This window comes from Ostrea edulis, chromosome 1 (assembly GCF_947568905.1).
Source record: "Ostrea edulis chromosome 1, xbOstEdul1.1, whole genome shotgun sequence".
NCBI classification, from domain to species: Eukaryota; Metazoa; Mollusca; class Bivalvia; order Ostreida; family Ostreidae; genus Ostrea; species Ostrea edulis.
This window is the reverse complement of record NC_079164.1, coordinates 78,104,527-78,120,048: the sequence shown is the minus strand read 5'-3', so window position 1 is coordinate 78,120,048 and position 15,522 is coordinate 78,104,527. Positions and strand designations below refer to the sequence as shown.

Sequence of the window (15,522 nt, the reverse complement as noted above, 5' to 3'; positions counted from 1 at the left end):
AACTTTTCTTATCAGAATCATTTTAATTGACCATCATTTGAAAATCGTGCTCCAAAGTTTTTTAAGTCTTGATAAATGACATTTTTGCTGTTGCTTTCTTTTCGACATGTCAAACAGTTCATGAATAATTGTGCGACTGATACAGCCAGCTGCCGTGGTTACCAAGAAATTATCCTTATTGTTAGATCGCATGAAGACTCGAACTTGAAGGGAATGTTTTGATGTTGTAGCAAATACTTATCCTGTGTCTTTGGTCTCCTCTTTATTTCTAATCAGTAATGGCTTTGCTAATCAAATGCACGAAATTATTATTTTAGAAAAAACATACCTGAAATTTTTTCTTAGTAATATCAATAACTGCACAGATATGTGTGTTGTGTATTAATATTGTACCACAGTCACACACAAGGTACATCAGAATGTCTGCATAGTGACTCCCAGGTCAAGTTTTTCTTGATTTCACTTTTTTTGACCTACTTTAAGATGCTATACGTGTATCAGGTACTACTATTCGGTGCAGAATCATTTTTTTTCAGTCATGATTTCAAATAGCCTTAAAATGTTTGATTGATTGGGTAGAGCTCGTATGCTCGAGTTCCCATGGTGAGACATCTATTCTGTAACACAAAGTAGCAACAGTTTGAGGAAATTTGTACACAAACTGAATCATTCAATCACTGATAAAGAAACATTTTAAAGACTTTGAATAATTGCCACTTCCTGGATTGATCGGACGCATTAGTGAGAAATCTGTTCTGGAATATGATTTATATTTGGGGTCTGTTTTTTTAGTCCTTTTTTTTTTATAATAATCAGGTAGATTTTTATTGATATAACACATCCATGGCTCTGCTTTGTATCAAAAATCAGATTTATAGATGCTCGATCGCCTCATTACATGTACAAAAAACCTGTTTTAGATTTTGAGCTCTAAGATAGCGTTACTCTTGTTTTTTGTGCCTGGTTCCTAAATATGAAGTGGACTTTGTCAATTAACCCATGACTGGTAAGCAATCTTATTTTACATGATGCTCTCTGATCACTTTTGTAAGACTTTGTTGGATTGGTTTGTTGGGTATTAATTTTAATGAACGGAACTATCGAAACTCTTACAAACAAGTTGTCACTCAACAAAAAGTCTCTCTGTGATCTTTTAGCTGAAATTGTGATCAAATTACAAGTTAACAACAATGGGCTTTGTGCAAATGTTGTTCAGATGAGAGAATATTTTCAGATACATAAGTAAATGTGGCTGAAGTTGATAAGAAAATGCACTCAAACACTTAGTTGCTCTCTTAAGAAGCCCACTACATGATCAGTCAATAGGCGATCCATTGATCTGAGTCACAAGAACTCTCTACCAGTCACATTAAACCGTGGTACTTATCCCATCGAAATTAGTAAATTTTTTGAGTGCGAATTATGAGCAGCCCTCGATCTATTTTTGAAATTTTCAAAATAAAATACATGTACTTAATTTTAAATTGTGAATCAACTCTATAGAATGAATCTTCGTTATCAGTCAGGGCTTTATAATTATGATTTAAGATTTCATAAAATAAAAATGAAAGTTATATATACTATTAGTTGATGGGGAGATAATTTGGAAGAAAACAATCAAGTTTTCCATTTGACATTTACACTTGCAATGTCAGTCTATAAACTGTTGATCAAGCTGTCTACAAAGGGTATTTATTAAAAGTCGAGGGTAGACTGTTAGATGCTATTGATTTAGGGTAATCCCAGGTTTCGAGATAATGGGAAAGTGATTTAAATATAAACATTGCTTTTAATCTAGTCAGCATGCTTGCTTTAGGAAGATACCTACAGGTCTAGGTAACGAAGCTACCCAGCTATCAATTTCCAATCATGCCAAACCACCCAGTCGACAATCAGCTCCAATCAGCTGCTATTGCCAACGTGTCCTAGAAAGACACTTAATATAGAATTGTAAGTGTTGGGGGTATCTATAATATACAGTACCTGGTATCTCTGTATAAAAGTCTTGAACTTGAGGTAATTTAGCTTTCTCCAGAAAAAAATATACCACTTGCAAATGAAGTAGTTTAGCTTGTCAATATGTTTGAAGACATTGAAATGAAAAGTTTTATTAACTTTTGCCATAAAGCAAAAGATTTTCAACTGTAATGTACATGCATTGTGCATAAGCACTTTCAGAAGAGACATTTCGAGGTCTTCTTAAAGCTATTTTAAGACAGTTATACGTTGCACATCAAGTGTTTTACTAGTGTATATTTTCATGCTCATTGGTTTCATTTAAGTGCATCCAATTAAACTGCAGTAAAATTGACATTGGATTGTTCGATTGGGATGGATACACGCGGTTTTGGAACACTAGCAAAACCAGATTATGGCAAATCTAAACGTGATTAAGGAGAAAGTTGATCATGGTTTGAAGACTGGCCAAATATACTTCTAAATAATTTTTCTCCAAAAAGTTACTTTTTTTGGTGCAAATACTGCTGTCTATGAAAAGTGTACAAGATTCATACTAACAAGCAGGTATGTGCTTTAAAGTTGAATATCCATAAACTTTGTGTGAATTAGTACTTCATGCCATTCCATGATATTGGTTAATCTGCAAGCAGGTAAGTAACCCAGATTTCTGAAAGTCATTTGAATGCTTCCAACAAGGAAGCATCATTGACAACTGATGACATCAATGTTTGGATTCTCATTTGATTACATACCCTTAAAGAGGAAGAACTTAATTGAGTGCTTATTAGGATAAGGCATTATATAACTCATTAAGCACTGAGGCAGGCAGTAATTATTGTTGCTGGCAAGCAGGAAGGATAGATTTGCAATTTGGTAAGCTGTTTTTAGACCTTTAGGTGCTTAGCCGGTAGTCTTGGACTATTGATTACAGTGCATGTACTGAGGTTTGTATAATAAGTATAGTTGACCCCAATTGATCATGTGATATGTTGGTATGACTATATATACAGGCCAAATTGAACAAATGTATTCTGTTTCTCCTGAGTTCTCCCAGCCCTTTCTTTGGACATTCAAATATACACCTGGTGAGAAAGACAGCCAGTGTCAATCAAATTATTAACAAGGTATATGACATTCTTGAGAGAAAGAAATGTTTAGATGAAGCACTTACTGGAGAATTTATGAATTACTTAGGGCAAAGGCATCATGGAGATACCACTGTCCAAAATGCTTTAGAAAAAACCTAATTATAGTAGTTAGGATTGAGTGTTACAATTGAATATAGATCCCTTCAATTCAGTTCTACAGTTTACAGCTCAATGAATAAGCAGTTTTTTCCTCAAGTGTATGTGGTCAAAAACTTTCTCTTTAGGAGGGATTATAATCTGCAAATACAGTATCACATGTGGTATTGTGATGCTGTGTCATTTGGAGATCTTTAAATTTCCTTTATATTGAATTGGAAAAAGGTTAAGAAACAGTTCAGGTTGATAGAATAAGAAGAAGAAACTTTAAAAGGGTGCATGATACACATAAGAAACAGTATCTGATGGAGGCATCAATGTGCTTGCATTTTTGTGTCTGCAGTCAGTTTGAACGGCATCCTATTGTAGGAATGGAACAACTGATCAGGATTTCTATCATAATTCATAATACTGATGTGTTATTTTCTGCTAATCTCTGCTGATAATGGTGTCTCGGTACTGTGTGCCAGACAGCTCCGGTGAAAAACATCAAACGCTATGATAGACCTTGAATAATATCCCAAAACTTGTCAAACCTATTACTCCCAGTACAAGGAAGTGGGGATTATTGATGCTGAAGATAATGGGTAACACTGCACAGTCAATAACATGCATATTTCTAGAGATGTGGCAGAGAGGGTTTGCCTCAGACCCTATTGAGAATTTTTACAAAGTCCTAAGAAAAACAGCTTGGTATGAATTTTTTTCTTTAATTTGACAATAAACTATCTTTGGTTGTGAGGAGTTTTTGAAATTGTTCAAAGTCTTTTAAAAAGGTAACACGTGATGATTTTTGACTTTCTGACAATGATATTGATAGTCTGCCCTGATTGCAATTAAGTCTTGATTGAAAATTAAGACAACAATTGCACACCTGTACACGAAGATTTTGCCAAGGTTCTTTTTTTTTTGCATTCCATTGTAGTTTGATTTTTTTTGTACTGGGAATATAATATGATGATGTTGGGGATTTTTGTTTAACAGCATGATATCAAATTTTGATGGAGAGTTGATGGTGCGGGGTATTGAAATTTCTGTCACGTTACTTGTTTGCTTAATGTGCCGTGTTCGTGCATTGTTATTGATAGACAGCTATCCTATGTATTGGCAGGGCAGTAACTATTTCGAGGTTTTGATCTTGAGAAAGGATATCAGGGTAGATCCACGATTATTCAGCCAGGTAAATAAGAGGAATAGAATCAAATTGACAATTCATTGTGAGGGGAAATTGGATATATGTTTTTTCCAAAAATTTACATAAATGAATTGAAGAGGACTATCTTGGTTACATTTTATGTTCGGAAAATAGCAATTTTATATGAAAAGATCACTATCGGGCCAATCTCTTTGTCAGCAGAGTTATAAGGATATTTCGTAAGATACTGGATGTATTAACAATGATTATATCTCTCAAACAAAACCGAAGGTAGACTCTAGGTAACAGTTTACACCAAAGCTGACTTTTTCGGTTCTTAAACGATGGCCTTTATTATGATCTGATGTGCCAAGGCAATCAAACAGAATCAAATTCACATCAGATAAGAGTCCATTTTATCATGTGTTTGTAGCTAATGGCTTAAATGACAAATTTACATGATATTTTCTCAATCTGTTTGATATTCCCTGTTGTGTGAATTCAGGCATGCTATTTCTTCTGTGATAATTTTGATATTGGACCCAATTTTTCCTTATCTAAAAAATCAAGTAGATATCAAGAAATTTATTTTTTTATATTTCTTTTGTCATCTTGCGTGATTACCTGCAGATGAAAAATGCTTAAGATTTCTGATACAGTATTAAACTTTTTAATGTAGTGAAACAATGTGTCATAAAAACCTAAAATGTGCCTGCAGATGCAGAGTATTGGGAGTAAATGGTGTGAGAAAATGCATGCCATAATGAAAGAACACACTGTTTAAATTCTGTTAAAGTTGCAGTGTTTAATTTTATATTGCAGAAAGAACTTGACATCACTGCAACAGAACTGGCCAACAGACAGGACGAAAGTGACCTGTCCAGAAAAAGACTGGTAGATCAGAGCAGGGAATTCAAGAAAGGCACTCCGGAGGTGAGGGTCTATAAGAGATATATTACTGTGGCATACATAGCAATACCATGGACAATGGAAATCCCTCTAGACAAATTTTCAGTCTTTTGTTTTGTGATGTGATTGCATGTTGTTTGAATTTCCCATGTTTGAGCATTAGAAAAATATTAAATGTCGTAGACAAGCATTTCTTTTATTCTCTGTAATTGAGATAAGCTTCAGTGATAATAAAAAATCAATAGTGATCTGTTTATGCTGACATACTTAACATCAGAGGATTTCTTGTGGATATTTTTCCCCTGTATGAAAGGGTGTGCTTTCTATGTAAATATATTAGTAGCCAAAGTTATTGAACCAGCTTAGATAGTTAACCCTCTAATTCCCCCCAGGAATATCTTTTAAACTATTGATTGATTTCAAGTAAATTGGTAGACACATCCTGTGCTAGCTAGAAGCACTGTAATGAAGAGGTAAGGTGAGCTGAATTGGACTTGGTTTTAAATATTTAAAATGTTTTATACATGGTGTAAGCTCTGATATATCATAATGCAAATGCGTAACTACATGTAGCTTTTATTGACTTTCATTAATGATACAGTAATTTTCTTCATTACTTTAAAATTTGTGAAAGATCAGAAGAAACAGAGATAATATACAATTTATAGATCTTTGATAGAATCTCAGATTTGATTAAAGCAAGACATCATGTTATTTTAAAGATTTCAAGCAATATTGTACCAGTCAGTATTTGATATCATGAACTTTGAAAATCACATACCCTTGAAAATTAAAGCTCCACTTAAAAGTTTTGGGTTGTGTAGTGTTAGGATTGCAGAAGCTGGTTGGAACACCTGAGTGTGTGGATGGCAGGTCTAAGAGATCTCTCCAGATAACGTACCCTGTATTTCCTCCTCATAATTTTTGATGCATTGACAGTAGATTTTTGACACTCTACTTTTCCAAGCAACAGAGCTGGTAATTTGTTTGAAATTGATTGGCCATGTCAAATACTTCTTTTGGTCGTTCATCTGTGTGGTAATAGATTCTGATGGAGTATGCCTTTAAAAAGTGCACCATGGGATTATTTTCAATCAATTCTAATTTGAAAAATTAAGCATATCAATTTGAAATGAACTTTTATTGCCTTATTGCAATCTGTGAAATCCAAATGAATCGTGTGGATCATCAATCAAATATTTAAATGAATTTGGTAAACACCTGATCACAAGTTTTTAAAAAAAAAATTCATTACATCTTGTTTATAAGTAGTCTTTTTACTGTGTGTTGTGTACACACGTTATTGTATATATGTATTTACATTTTCAATTATTTTGCCTCTGATATGTCTACAAATTGTAAAGATAGCCATTTCCCCATGAATGCATTGCAGTTGTAAACAATTACTGTGCGTATGAATACAGATAAATAGGTCTATTTTAAGGAGGTAATATATGCTACACCAGAGAAATTTGATATGGATGAAAAGTGGGGGATCATATGTACAACAATATTTTGCAAATTAAAACTTTCAAATTTACTTTATTTAGTCAAAAAATGCAGTTTTAGTAGAAAGCAATCTGAAAAAAACCTTTGCTAGACTCAAACCCGCGATCTACAGTTCAGTGGTCGACGTGCTGAGCTACTTAGCTAGGCAATGATTTTTTAAATGAACAGACAAGTATTGCTGATATTTATATTTTTCTTCCATGTTTTAAAAGGAAGTCAGCCATTATGACTATGTAGAGTACCTCCTTAATGGCTTTGAATTTTGACTGAAATGAAATTAGAGTATAAATACAAGAAATAAACATTTTTGAAAGTACATGCGGGTATGAACTGCAACTTTTCACTTTGGCATACTTTTCATGAAGTTCTAACACACATTTCATGCAGTATGCCGGTGTGAAGCACAACACTGACAGTTCATGATACCCTCATCATGAAATTCATTTCTTAAGTTAATTATACATGTACATGTATTATTAAATTTATCTGAGTATTATTCACTTTCCATTATATGATTCTATCTTGATATCACTTTTGAATATTGGAAGTGAGCACCATGCATTTAATTTGTAAAGATTTGGTCAAGGGAGTTTGCCGGTTTTGGGTTTTTTTTTAACAAATTAATAATTGTTAAAATCATGAATACTGAAGATTCCTTGATATACATGAGTAATTAGCATTCTAGTTGATTCATGCAAAGCCTTGCTTTTATTTATAGATCACTATAATTTTGTATAGATTGAATTAATCATTCAGATAATGGCACTCGTGATTTTACAATTTTGAACATGCAGTGATTTCACCAATGTAACTACTGTCCTTGTGTGATATAAGGAGTCGACCTTTGTCATTGTAGAAGTAGTACATTTCAATATGACATTGTTCATGACATGCTGGTTGTGTGAGGAGTGAACTTTAATCGTAATCGGATTCTCTGATCAATACAAGGATGGAGGGAAATGGCCGAGGCTTGAAAGTATTGACAAAAATAAACTCACAAATTGTGTAATTGAAAAATTCTTTTGCTCAATAACCACATATTTTTCAAGAGACTTCAATGATTCATTTCAAATGAATCAAAAACCAAAGAGAAGCCATTTTTTCATCCATCAAACACAGATTTTCGACATAAAAACATTGGCACTACCCATATTGATTAAAACGAAAATTGAAATGGCAGGAAAATAGTTGCATGTATATGAATGGTTAATGACCCTATCAGAGGCTTCGACATCTGTTACATATTATAGTTTGTATTAACTTGGCGAGGACCAGTCGCCTGGCTTTTTCTTTGACTTTGGTTCATTAGGATAATGATATCTGTTATAGAACTTTGTGAAGGGAGGAAGAAAAAGTATCAAGTGATTAATTCCCACCAATAAAGAGATCCATTTAAGATTTAAGGGGATTAGAAACCGAAAACTGTGAGCTTATATCATTTTAAAAACTGGTTTTGATAGGCACTCAAACCAATGTATCACAATTCAGCTTCTATGAGGGTTATCTCCCTTTAAATTAGCACATAGGCTGGTATTTCTAATGTGTCAAAAAGTACCTCAGCGTAAGAAATTAAAAGAGAATTAAATTCAATGAATGTTTTTGATAATTCAACAAATCAGTCATTGCATGACTCATGTCGTCTGCTTCCACGTTTCTGATGATGGATTCCAATGGGCAATGGCAGACGTGAGGAACTCTGTGAAGAAAACCCGGCAAGACAACAACTGTGTGATCTTTGACACTCTCTGCAATCAGGAGGCTTAAACTTGATCCTATATGCATGATTTCATAAATAAAACTTTGTGGCTTTAACTGAAATAGAAATATGACAAATCCCTTCTCTGTAATCTTTAAACCTTCACGAAAAGTTTTATTTTTGTTTTTAATGGTAATAAATAATCGAATTAAAATTGTCAGAGAGAGCCATGGCAAATGTGTGGAGTTTTCAGCTCTCTGTCTTGAAATAATTTAGCAAATGACATCTTGACAGGAAATAATCTCAAACAACAGTCCTATCTTGAAAGATGAATGGCATCAGGCTCAGAAATCGTCTCAACATTATCGCTTGTAATTTACCATTAAACTAAAGAAAAAGATAGGCTTAAAGAATATATACTTATTACACGTAATTGATTAGATTTGGTGTAGCCATTCTGGCTTATTGATGATTCAACCCTAGCTGCAGCTGTTTCTTATTTTCAAATTCTTTTGGGGGGAAGCTATAAAATTAGTCTGCAATCATCAAAAATGTTTATCAATAGATGGCTTGGATCATGACTGGTGACTTTATTGGCTTGGCAGTCTGAATTTTCATTTTGGGGGGAAAAGTAGCTCTTTCAGTTTACCTTTCCTAATTACTAGTGTAAAGACTTAAACTATCTTGGGCCTCTCAGATTCTGTTGCAGATTGAAACATGAAAGTGTCAGCTTTTCCTATCTGCAAGGAAATAAGAGAGGCAATTACCCATCTAAGTGTTATCATTCCTTATCAAGAGAAAAAAGTTGTTAACAAATGAATTGTACATATATGAAGTAATTGCACTTACTCAGAGTAGCTCTGACCTCACTGTGGGTTTAGCAAAAGTGGGATGGAAAATATGACTATGCTGGACAATTTAAATGATCGGATAATTAATGATTGTGTCACCATGCAGGTGGGATCATTATAGTACCGGTGTGTTTTAGGAGATGCAGTCATCTGAAAGAGTCTGAGTCCATGATGGATTGTGTGATGTCTGAACATAGATATTACCTGTAATTGTCCACAGCCACGACTTATTGTTTTAACCTTTCAGCCCCTTGTGATTTATTGAGCAGGACAAATATGTGCTGTACTTTCAGATTTGTGTGCTCCAGCACAAAGAAATCTTTCACCTCAATTATTAATGACAGGTGCCATGAAGCAGAAACTCTGCTTGTGCCAGTTCAGTTGACCGGTCATCAACTTGCCATAAAGTTTTGGGAGTCATTAATGAAACCTGTACAAAATTTGTTATTTTTCAATCACGAAATTTTAATGTGAAATCTACACTTTAGATACCACTGTGGTGACACAACCAAGCACTAGGGTGATATCGATACACAGGTCAGAATAGATTTCGTGTAATATACATCTCTGACCCAAGTCCTTTTTGGTGACACTCCCCCTTATTTACATTCTGTAGTACAACTTTCTCTTTTTTTTTCATTGCTGTGAGTTGCCCACCTTTGACAATCCCTATCCATCGAACGCAGTGATTGGGTGATGAAAACATCTGATAGGCGTTTGATTGTTCATGGGACTGATGTACACAATTATTTTATCGTAAGAAGATATTGTCTATAACTGCAGGAGAAAAAAATACATCTCTTTCCCCAATGTTTCGTCAGACTTAATTACATCTGCCTTGTCTGTAGAGAACGGCTGTAGATGAGGGGGAGAATTGAAAGACCTGATTTCCATCAGATATCCCTCCGATTCGATGTGTCTGTCTCAAGACATCTCTAGGATGTGTTGGAATTTTGTGTCACTGACTCCTCGCTCTGTTATCAGGACAAAAGGCTTTGGAGAAACTGCAGACGGAGGGGACCACATTCCTTTGTTTTATTTCGTGGGTGTCATGTGACACCAAACATTGATATCGAATATTGAATTATGCAGTTTGCGTCTCCCCTAACATTGAATGTACACAAAAGTTATCTAAGTGGATGGGAGGAATTTAATTTCACTTGGATAAAAGAGTTTCTTATGTGTGTGTGCCTGTAGTTGTTTAGTTTGTAAGTGGGTGTCTATCACTTTGGAGTGTTTTAAGTAACAACTTTTGAGAAAGTGATCATATTTATTGATGCAGATTCACGTGCTTTGATTTTAAAGTTAATCAGATTGAAATTAGATAGAAAATAATCTGAGTAAATAAGCAGGACCATGTCATTGGATTTCATAACTTGTTCCTTGTAGTATATACATGCAAACAATGTTGTTTTATTGTTGAGGTAAACCGTAGCAAATTTCTGTATTTCAGGACATAAGAAAAATTGTAGCTCCATTACTTAAAAGTTTCCAGGCAGAAGTTGATTCCCTCTCCAAAAGAAGTAAAGCAGCAGAGGCAGCCTTTTTGTCCATTTATAAGAGAATTATTGACCTTCCAGGTAAGCCTTGCCTACAACAGTGGTCATTATTGATGCAGATGGGCTAACATATTCTGCACACATGCTTCAGTTTCATAACTAAAACTTGTGGTTCAGTGAATGCATCATTACAACTTGGTGTCTTATATGCATTGGGGAATGGGGTGGGGGGATCTGATAATATTAAATTTATTTTTTTCTTCTGTATGCCTGATTCACTAAGATTGTAAAGAGTTTAAGTGGTTGTAAGGGACTCAGTATTTTTTAGTGGATTCAAGAGGGGAGGGAGTGACAGTTTCCCATCATCAGGAATATAGTATTTCACAATCAGTTTTATTTTAAATGTTTACTTACTTTGGAAAGCAAAGGCAATGCCTTCCTTCATAGTGACCAATTTCCCATGTTCTTTTGCAAATTTTGTATTTATTGTTTTCTTTTTGCTGTTGCCTCAATGTATCAAGCCATGATAATGTGGTCCTCTTTTGCCATGTGTTGATGGCTTGTCTTTCCATTACCAGACCCTGTGCCTGTGTTAGAATATGCTCTACAGATCCAGAAAAAAGCACACCGAGTCTCCGATCTCGAGATCGAAAACAAGCAACTGAGAGACACCCTGGAAGAGTACAATCACGAGTTTGCAGAGGTTAAGAATCAAGGTAAAAATTAAGTTTATGAAGAAAAACATAATTTTGTGCCTTATTTTTAAAAAAAATATTTGTTAGTGTTGGAAAAAAATTGGGACAATTATTATGGCTAATACCTCCAAATTTCTTAATTATGTAAGATTTAAACCCTTGAACCTAAAATATTAGATAGATGCATGTTATTAGTAATAATTCATGTGACATTTTCCATTGTTGCTCAAGGTTATAATCAACCCTGTCGGTAGTTATTAAACATGCTATATGAAGCAGAATTGAATGTCTTTCCTCTTATCACTGGTTGTCCTACTGTATGAAGACAAAAACTAAACCAAGAATCTCTGCATTCAATATTTTTCAAATGTTACAAGTCCATAGGGAGACTCATTTCCCAGTGAGAGAGTGACCTATTAAAAGAAATAAATTGTAAGTCATGAAGTTTAAATAACACGCTCTGTAATCAATACAGTAGATAGATGTGTGGTAAACAGTATTAATCTCCTGACTATAATCTGTGCTGCTTACTTTATGATTCTCTTTAAGTCAAATGTTGGTTTTGTAAAATCTGCTGTTGAGATATTGAGAGGCATAATCCAGGAATGGTGACAGAGATTTAAAACTTGTACCAAGGGAAACTTTGAGGGAGGGGCAGTGATAATGGAAGCCCCTCCCTCTCTTGTAGCCTCCCTAACCCTGCAACAGCATGTATAGGATTTAAAACATATTTTAAAAAAAATCTTTTTCAAATGTTTACCACATAGAGGTACTAATGGGGGGGGGGGGGGGGGGGGGGGGGGGGGGGGGGTATAAAACACACTCAGCTTTAGGACAGGTTTGTTAAGACTTATTAAGTGACATGACAAATATCTGATTCTCATAATTCATGCTACATGTATGAAGTGGTGAAACTTGTTTTTTGCGAAAGGTGCAAGGTCCCTCCATTAATACTACATGTGAGTATTAGAGGATGGTGGTACACAGTTTATCTGTGTGTAGGGCTCCCCTCCATTACTACTACATGTGAGTATTAGAGGATGGTGGTACACAGTTTATCTGTGTGTAGGGCTCCCCTCCATTACTACTACATGTGAGTATTAGAGGATGGTGGTACACAGTTTATCTGTATTTATGTTTATAAGCAGTAATTGTGTTGGAGGATTCTATGAATAATTTTCAGTATGTTGTAACTTTTGTAGAGGTGACAATCAAGCAACTGAGGGATCGTCTGAAGGAATGTGAAGACAAGATCGAGGCTACAGCAGAGGTAAAAAGGGAAACAACTCTTGAAATCTGATCATAATCTTAAAAAATAAGATCTTCTAGAACAAAGTTATAGTGAGCAGGAAGGGCGAATGCCAATGTTCTGGGGGAGGCTAGTTATCCTGATGACAAATTTGACTTTTGATTGATAAATCAGACATTTGAAGAGATTTTAGTAATTATCAATTAATCAAATGTTTAATGAACCAATAATTTAGATCTACCTTTAAAGGAGAGCGGCCAGTCATCCATCAACTGCTAATGAGACGAAATCAATCGTGAATGTTTTTTATCAAACTTTAGATTCTCCTGATGTTTTTAGATCAAGTTGAATGTTAACTGCCTTTCTTTCTGTATCTTTCATTGTCTTTTATGGCAATTTTGAAATAGGTATGATGATTGTACCCTCTGTGGTTTCAAGGATGGTTCATAGAATTTTTTCTGATATATACTTCAGTGATATTCATTGATATGAATGTATTTTATTGACAAAGTCAAGAGGATCAGAAACAATATCTACAATGTAGAAGTTTTCTCAAATATTCATTAATACATAGCACCAAAAAATATATATCATTTAGACCTCTCTTTTAAATAAGAAATTATAATATCCACATATTCTTAATCTAAATAAATTTTCAATTAATTGAGAAAGTAGAGATGATGAATGATTTACCCAGTTTGTATCTACGTAGTCTGGGGCTATTATACATATGACTATTCATTTATTGTCACAAACTCCATTCTTAACTAGATCTCATTTAATGAAAAATTTGTGTAAATTTACACTGAGGTGTCACTTATGTATATATTCATAATTTAGCATTCCAATTCCTCTTTTTTTTTTTTTTCTTTGCATTATGTATTAATAAAGTTTACCGTTTTTTCAAGTTCTTTCTCTATTAAAGCTACCCATTTTTTAAAAATCATTTCCTTTACATATTTCCTGATTTTCATGATGTAATTTTATTGTATAGTGTTCCGAGTAAAGTGATGGTCATAATAATTAACATTTGAATTAGTTAATCTGAGAAACAAAATTTTAGGGAAGATATGGATGAAATAGGATTTGTGCTATCAAAATGAAATTTTTTTTTATCATATTTCTTTTTTTATTTATTTTGAAATTACGATTAATAATATAATGACAAATTTATGAATAGGAGTTTGTCTAAAAAGGGTTGATTTATATATCAGCAATCTCGGGTTTCAACATCCAAAATAATTGCACAATTTACTGAAAATGAAGGTAAATATGAGTAGTTGTAAGATTAATTAGAGATGGGGAAAAGTTTTCTTTTTGATTAATTAATTGCTCTAAAGTAAAGAAAGAATTTAAGACAAAAGTGTTGCCAGTGTTTTAGACAAATTCAATGACAGGTTTTAGTATGTGTGACAATGTTCTTCCAATCACAGGAAATGTTTGTCAAGATTCCTGTTGTATTTTCAGTAATCAATATGTTCACAGTAACACTCTGAGCTGCACAGAACACTGTCCTCTCTTTGGGAGGAATTTGAAGGAAAACTTAGATTTTATATATGAGCTTTTGTGTATTTAGAAATCAAAGGAAATTCATCTTTTCAATTTGATAGCAAATTTGAAAGAAAAAAAAAATCCAATTTTTTTTTTTTTTTTTTACAGACTTCATAGATAATACACTTTTAGTAAATCAGAGAAAAGAAATATGGACAGAGCCTGAATTTTGCACACAGAAAAATTAAGCGACAGAACAAAATGTATTGTCCTAAATACTATGCAGGTTTAATGTTTTTATGAATAGTGGAATTTATTTTATGATTTTTTGTTTATTCTAGGGGGGGGGGGGGGGGGGGGGGGGCATAACAGTATCATTTTCATTGGTAGTCATTGGATGAACTAGATTTAGTGCAGAAAATTATAGTAAATGTGTGGTTGGTGTTGAAAAAAATAATAATACTGACTTAAAAAAAATATCATCCATGTAGTGGTTAGTGTAGGACAAGATTTTCATCGTACAGGTATCATTTTCCGTATGCCATATGCAGTTTACACAAAAGATATTAAGTCCTCATACAGATAATTAATAAAGAGATATTCCTGTGACATTAATTGTTGAATGGGTGGTCAGCCTTGACCAACAAATGCTTGACTGACCATCACTGATTCTTGGTTTTCGTGGGTCTGATACTTTGCGCTCATTTAGCAGTCACGCATGGCTGGCCAATACGCTAGTGAACGAAGAATCAATCACAAAACAGTACAGTATGTATGTTAATCTATTTCCCTGGCACTCTGAAAGTTGTCGGACACCAGCTGACACCTAGACTCCACTGATTTCAAACTTTGATCATTTCACTTTTAGGAATTTTTACCCATTGTTAGTGATTGTCGATGAGACTTGATTTTCAAAACAAAAGAAGAAATTCTTGATGTATACTACCAATAAATTAATGAACTTATTGTGCATGGTAGGCCAGAAGTAAAGAAAAAGAACGGGAATTACAGCGAGTTTTTACGGAGAAGGAGAGGCAGTTGCAGGAGACCCAGCTATCTGTGGCTAAGAAACTCGGAGAGGCTGAACAGCGAGTTACTTCCTTACAGACTGGTAGGTACTCCCCTGTGAAGAGAGTTAAAATGCGTGACTAGGATTATTCCCCACCAAGATGACTTCACAGATACACATTTATGTTCATTTTTCTTTCCATTAGTCCTGTAGTTCATAGAATCTTAGATAGATTTTTTTTATTTCTTTGAAGGAGTCTTCATTTCTTTAAGTTTT

The 15,522-nt window shown here is 34.1% G+C and overlaps 1 protein-coding gene across 7 annotated transcripts in view; it reads left to right on the top strand.

Moving 5' to 3' along the window:
* The window catches only part of LOC125680130 (homeobox protein cut-like 1), a 56,728-nt gene that overhangs the window by 18,149 nt on the left and 23,057 nt on the right, over positions 1-15,522 (top strand). For 6 of the 7 annotated variants that reach the window (XM_048919575.2, XM_056161513.1, XM_056161504.1 and 3 more), the window contains exons 2-6: positions 5,161-5,271; positions 10,757-10,883; positions 11,381-11,518; positions 12,700-12,767; positions 15,216-15,348. In XM_048919575.2, coding sequence (XP_048775532.2) covers positions 5,161-5,271; positions 10,757-10,883; positions 11,381-11,518; positions 12,700-12,767; positions 15,216-15,348 — 577 coding nt within the window. The other variant, XM_056161518.1, reaches the window with a different exon arrangement.